The sequence below is a fragment of the Populus euphratica genome, unplaced genomic scaffold (genome assembly GCF_000495115.2).
Source record: "Populus euphratica unplaced genomic scaffold, PopEup_1.0 scaffold19.1, whole genome shotgun sequence".
Lineage (NCBI taxonomy): Eukaryota > Viridiplantae > Streptophyta > Magnoliopsida > Malpighiales > Salicaceae > Populus > Populus euphratica.
The window spans coordinates 2311600-2318374 of NW_011499853.1; the positions used below are offsets into that span (position 1 = coordinate 2311600).

At 32.8% G+C, this 6775-nt stretch overlaps 1 protein-coding gene across 1 annotated transcript; it reads left to right on the plus strand.

Annotated features, from left to right (window-relative positions):
- Positions 1–172: 172 nt before the first annotated feature.
- LOC105122286 (carotenoid 9,10(9',10')-cleavage dioxygenase 1-like) lies at positions 173–4416 on the plus strand. The gene is made up of 13 exons (XM_011021318.1): positions 173–284; positions 494–631; positions 739–841; positions 971–1233; positions 2230–2409; positions 2524–2602; positions 2721–2802; positions 2874–2936; positions 3063–3201; positions 3319–3643; positions 3745–3800; positions 3891–4052; positions 4163–4416. The coding sequence occupies exons 1-13, from the start codon at positions 174–176 to the stop codon at positions 4277–4279; spliced, it is 1818 nt and encodes a 605-aa protein (XP_011019620.1). The 5' UTR covers position 173; the 3' UTR covers positions 4280–4416.
- Positions 4417–6775: the final 2359 nt, after the last annotated feature.

A 6775-nucleotide genomic window follows, 5' to 3' on the forward strand; every position in this document is an offset into this window, starting at 1 on the left:
TATGTATTCAATTTGAATTTGAATTCAGTGTTTTAGCTTCAATAAACATGATACAAGAAAAAACGAGGATATAAATCCATATGATGTAATATTAATAGAAAGGATATATATATAGACACACACGCACACACTGAATCAAACACTGAGGAAATCTAGTTGAGAGAGAGAGAAAGATGTTGTTGACTTCAAAAATAGCTTTTCAAGTGAATTGCTCTACAGAGAGTCGGGCTTCTCTCTCGGGAAACATAGATCGTTTTACGACTAGGTTCTCTTCTAGTTTCAAGGTAATCACTCCTAGTCTCTCTCTGTCATTCTACAGGCATGTGGATCAAATATTAATTTTATCCTTAGTTTTTTTCGTCAATCTATATATACGATTAAGTAAGATTAATAACACAAGCTATTTGCTTCTTTCATATGCACGATACCTTCCGTGTTTTCTTTGATAAAACTGGATTTAACGTATATACAATCGTGTGTTTGTTTTGAGCAGCCACTACTGAAAGAGTTGCAGCAACTTCCTGCGCAACGTGAGGTTTTCAAAAACATCAAGAATGCTTCTGCCAAACTCTTGGATGCAATTGTCGACTCAACGTTTAAGTTTGCTGACCAGCGCGTTCTTCCTTCTCAGGTAATATTTAAACCATCAAACCTTTATTGTAACTACTCAACTCTCCAGTACCTGGCATCAAGGATTGATGAATAATTTTCTAATCGGCTGTTTGTGAGTTCTTGCAGAGTAACTTTCTGCCAGTCGATGAATTGAACGAGCCTTTTGTTATTACCAGCATTGAAGGCAAAATCCCAGATGATTTTCCTGAAGGTGTCTTCATAAGAAATGGTATCTTCTTGAACTCAATGCTTTAAATTTTGTCCCCATGCTTGTTGATATCTGAAAATAATACTATTTTTCAATACTAAAGATTGAAGGAGAAGGAATGCTTCATGAACTCAATACTTTAAATTTCAGGTCCAAATCCTCTATTTGGAGGTCTAAAATCTACGACATCCATCTTTGGAAAGACAGGGCACATTTGGATTGAAGGAGAAGGAATGCTTCATGCTTTATACTTCGATAAAGACAGTGATAGTGGGAGGAGGACTGTCCTCTACAAAAATAAACATGTTGAAACCGAAACATTCAAGTTTGAAAAACGAAGAAACAAGCCATCATTCATTCCAGCTATAGATGGCAGTCCGCCAGCCATTTTCTTAGCATACATGTTTAATATGGTGAGCATACCAATCCTAAACCTTTTCCCTTTTTTCAGAAGTATGGCAGTCCGCCAACCATTTTCTTAGCACACATGTTTACTATGGTGAGCGCACTAATCCTAAACCATTTCCCCCCCAGCCATTTTCTTAGCACACATGTTTAATATGGTGAGCGCACTAATCCTAAACCTTTTCCCTTTTTTTTTAGAAGTATTATTCTTAAACATTTTTTTAAGGTATCATGATTCACATGTCAAGTATTCTTAAAATTTCTCTGGCTTGGGGCCATTAAAAAAAAAAAATCCTCCGACAAGTATCTACCACATGCATATATGCACATAAGTCCAAGATAGCAATCTAAATTAATCCCGTGAAATAATAGACAATTACGTGAAAGTTTTTCTAAGAAAATGTGCATATCTTTTTTAATTCTAGCAAAATTGAACTAATAAACTTAGGAGTTAAGTTTTTTATTACAATGTTCTATAGGAAAATTTAATAACCATTATAAGAAGTAGACAATTAATTGATCGAATCTCTGTTTATTTAAATTAATAAAATTCTCCATGATACACACGCAAGCACCATTAGTTTTTGAAAAAAAAAAAAAAAAAAAACTCTACTCTTCTCTAAAAAATCTTTAGAACTTTGGTAAAATCCAGATATCTTCTTGTAAAGAAATTTGTACAAGCCTCGAATTTCATTTGACAGGACACTAGTTAACATGGAAAAGTCCAGTTTTCAAAAAAACTTTGGAAACCAAACAGAAACTCCTCCCTCAATCACAATAGCTCTGGTATATAACAACAGATTCGTACTTGTACATGAAAAAGGGTGCGTAAAGATATTAATCTTTTATTGTTTGTTTCCATAGCGTGTTGAAAGATTTCACAAAATTATCTGGAAATCTACGAGCACGGTTTGTGCTCATTCAAAACTTGACCCTAGGAATTTGTATGAACACGTGGTATCTTTTATTAAAATAATTTTATTAATATTGACAATTAATTTCAGCTGCGATTTGGAAAGGTCAACAAAGACCTCAGCAACACCAATGTTTTCGGGCATTCAGGGAAGTTCTATTCAATTTCTGAAAATCACCTTCCTCAAGAGATTGATATCTTTTCCCTTCAGAATTTAGGTGATTGGGATATCAGTGGAACCTGGCATCGACCTTTCACCGCCCATCCAAAGGTTTTCTTGCTCAATATCTTGTACAGAAGTCCAATATATGCATGCATGTTCAACATGGAATAGAAAACACAGCTCAACTTGATTTCATTTTATGAAATTTCTTGTTTGTTGCAGACAGCACCAGGTACTGGAGAGTTGGTTGTATTTGGGGTGGATGCATTAAAACCTTACTTGGAAGTGGGAGTGGTTTCTGGTATGTATTCATTTTCCCTTCATTTGACGCATGGAAAAAAAAGAAAAGTATTTACAAAAACTGGGAACAATTTTTCAATTACTTATGTTACAATTAACCTCGCAAACTCAATTTTCAGCTGATGGAAAGAGACTAGTTCACAAGGCTGATCTCAAGTTGGATAGGTGCACCCTTCTTCACGACATGGGGGTCACAGAGAGGCAAGTGATATCACTATCTTACATAATTGAATATATGAAGAATTATCCTTTATTGTTTATTTATTTTGTAGGTATAATGTGATCTTTGATTTGCCTCTAACAATAGACATACTGAGACTTATCAAAGGAGGCCCGTGAGTACTGATATTCTGATCAGAAATTTTAAGTGCCAATTAATTGGCTCTCATCTAAGTATTATTACACCAATGAGAAGTACTTAATTTCTAATTTGTTTACGATGCATATATATATATATATAGGTTGTTAAAGTATGAGAAAGAAAAGTATGCAAGAATTGGGGTAATGCCCCGGTATGGCGATGCGGAATCAACCCGTTGGTTTGAGGTCGAACCAAATTGCACATTTCACATTCTCAATTGTTTCGAGGAAGGAAATGAGGTAAGTAATTTTATGAACATAATTTTTTGGCTCAATTTAATTAAGTAATTACTTGTAGTACTAAACTATAACCACAATGCCGTGCAATGGGACTAAAATATTTTTTTTTTGGAGCAGGTTGTAGTGTGGGGATGCAGGTCCCTTGACTCAATCATATCAGGATCTTATGGTATGGATTTGGAAAAATCTGAGTGGATTTCAGGAAGACTTAGGAGTAAAGGATCTGTTCAACAATATACTACATTTTCGTCGAACGATGAATTATTGTTCAGCCGATTCTACGAATGGAGATTAAACATGAAGACCGGAGAGGTTACGGAGAGAAACCTCACGGGAACTAAATTCTCTTTGGAGTTTCCTATGATCAATCCAAGTTTCAGTGGCTTCAAAAATAAATTTGGCTACACCCAGATGGTCCATGAACCGGCAAGTATTTCATCAGGTCAGCTATAGATTCCGAAATTCATTAATCTCATCTCTTGAAATCTTATTATAACCCCTGACCATTTCATAGCAAGTAAGATTTCAATCTGGTTGTTTTAGGCATGCCAAAATTTGGAGGTCTAGCCAAGTTGTACTTTGATGACACTTCGAGTAAGGTAATTAAATTGCTGGAAATATAGCTTGTCCGATTTTATTATCTCATTATTATTTCTTTACCTTCACACTTAAAATTTATTCTAATCTAGGAAGGGGAGCAATCGGATGGGCATATAAAGGTGGAATACCATGAATTCGAGGGAAACACCTTCTGCACTGGATCTGCCTTTGTCCCTAAAGAAGGTGGTCTACAAGAAGATGATGGCTGGATCATCACTTTTGTTCATGATGAAGACACCAATACATCCAAAGTAAGCTAATTTTATAGCTCGAAAGCAATCGCGTAGAACTGTTTTTTGCAGTTCTAAAGCTTTGTACCCAATCATTAAAATTCTTTTTTTTTTCCTTCCTCCTAATCCAGGTTTACATAATTGACTCAAAGAACTTCACAAGTGAGCCTGTCGCCAAAATTACATTGCCATGCAGAGTCCCATATGGATTTCATGGAGCATTTATGCCAGTCCCAATTCACAAGTAATTGGACCCATCATTTATGTCACAGATACATTTATGCAAACTGTAAAATAAAAAACAGTACTCAAAAATAGAATCACAACTCAGGGACAAAAACTGAGATGTGTCTTGATATGGGAGTTGCGTGTGTGATTGCTAAGAGCATTGTCAACCTATCCCCTCTTATTGTCGAGAGTTGTTACAACTTTTGGAGGAATTTCATTTATTTAGTCAGTGTCTCACAGACACACACATACACATATATATGAAGTTATTGTATACTACTAGAAAATTATCAAGTATAAACAAAAATATTAATAGAATTTTTTTGTTAGTATATTACGGTCAACTTTACCGATAAAATTTTTCATCCTTGTATCTATCGATAAACACAAGCATAATTTTTTTCATTAATATATATTGATGGAATTGTAATAGAAAAATAATAAATATAAAAAAGTCAAAATAGTATGATGATGTGTAACTTTTATTGACTGAATTAACTCGATGGTAAAATACATCCTTAAATATGCTGAAGAAAAAAATCCCTCAATATTATAATAGAATTCAAAAAAAAACAAATTGTATAGATATGCTGAAGAAAAAAATCCCTCAATATATTTTGATAGAATTATGAACGATATTATAATAGAATTCAAAAAAAACAAATCGTATGGTGACGTAATATTTTTACTGATAGAATGACCGGCAGAATTACTAACCGAATAATTATGTCGATCCTTCTATTATTTATATTTAATTTATGACTTGATGATCAATCATTCTCTCCCCCTCTCTCATTTTTTCTTTTTTCTTGTGCATTTTTTCCTACAACAATCGGTCACCTTCCCCCAATCTCAACACAATTCAACTTTTGATAATAAATTCAGTCATCACAACACTCGGTTTGTCAACGTCCGTATTCTGATTAAGATTTTATTGAGGATTCTCAACCTTAAATAAACAAATCTACTATTTTTTTATTTGAACACAATTTTAAAATGTTGTCATAACCCAATTTTTAAAATAAAAATAATAAATAAATAACAAAAAAGGAAATGAATGAATGAAAAATAATTTGAGAATTGAGTTAAGACAATACAAATTGAAAGTTTGAGGTTAATAAGGATAAAATTATAAATTTGAGAGTTAATTTGGTCAAAAATCAAAAAAATTAATAAGTTTGGAGATTTAATTAAACTTGAAATTAGTTTAATTAATAAAATCAAGGACTTAATTGAAGAAATAACAAATTTTAAAACTAATTTAGTTTGAAATTACAAGAAATTATAGTCCAGGAACCAAAATAAATTGTTGGTGATACCATAGGCATTACATAGAAATATAAAATTATTCTTTGATATTTTACTCAATAGTTTAATTCTTTTAGTTAAAATGATTATTTGGCATGATTTTAAATTTTTTCTAATTAAATAATTATGAGTTTACTCCACTTTATTATGCAAGTTTTAAATATAAAAAAATTATAATATTATTTTTCAAACTCCATGGAAGTTTTTAGATTTAAATACTTATTTTACACATGGTAGATGCCTTTATCTTTTTGAATTTTTTTTAAAAAATAACAAATCAAAAAAATAAATTATAAAAAATAAATTATAAAAAAATAACAAAAAAATAATTTGAGAATTGGGTCAAGAAAACATAAAGTTAGGACTAATAAGGATGGAACTATAAATTTAAAACTCAATTTTGATAGAAATTAAAAGAATTAATAAATATGAGAACTTAATTAAACTTTGGATTAGTTTGATTAATGAAATCATAAGCTTAATGGAAGAATTGATAAGTTTACGGACTTAATTGAACTTGAAAATTAGTTTAACTAATGAAATCAGGGGTTTAATTGAAGAAATAACAAAGTTTTGGGTTGATTTGAGGCAAAATTATGAGAAATTAAAGTCCAAGGACTATGGTGAAATGGCAGGAGTACTATAGGGAGTTTAATTGATTTTGTAGGGATAATTTTGAAAGAATTAAAAGTTGAAGAGTCAATTAAGGATGAATTTAATAATTCAAAAACAATGGATGTTTTTGTAAATGGCACTAAACTCTAGGGGTCTAATTGCAATTGATCCGGGGGGAAATTAAAAACAAAAAAAACATTTTTCCATGAATAAGGGTCCAATTGCTAAATTTCAGAACCCCAAGGGTCAAATGGAAAATAGGCATTTTACTTGAAAAACGGCGCCGTTTCAAAGAAGACTATTCAGCAGACCAGACGAGGAAGGAAAAAAACAGCTGCCCCGCGCCCCACGATGCATCTCCGTTACCACTGTAACGGTCCTGCAAGATCGCTTCGTCCTCTCGGCGACCGCATGGCATTCTCTGGTTTTATAAAAGCCAGAGAAAAAACCACGCAGGGGACGAACGTAAAGCTGAACATTGACGTACAGAGGAGAACAGAGGGAACAAACACAAGGGAGAAGAGCCAGCGAACATAAACAGAGCAAACACATGGACGAGGAAAGAATACCAGAGGACAACGAAGATACACATA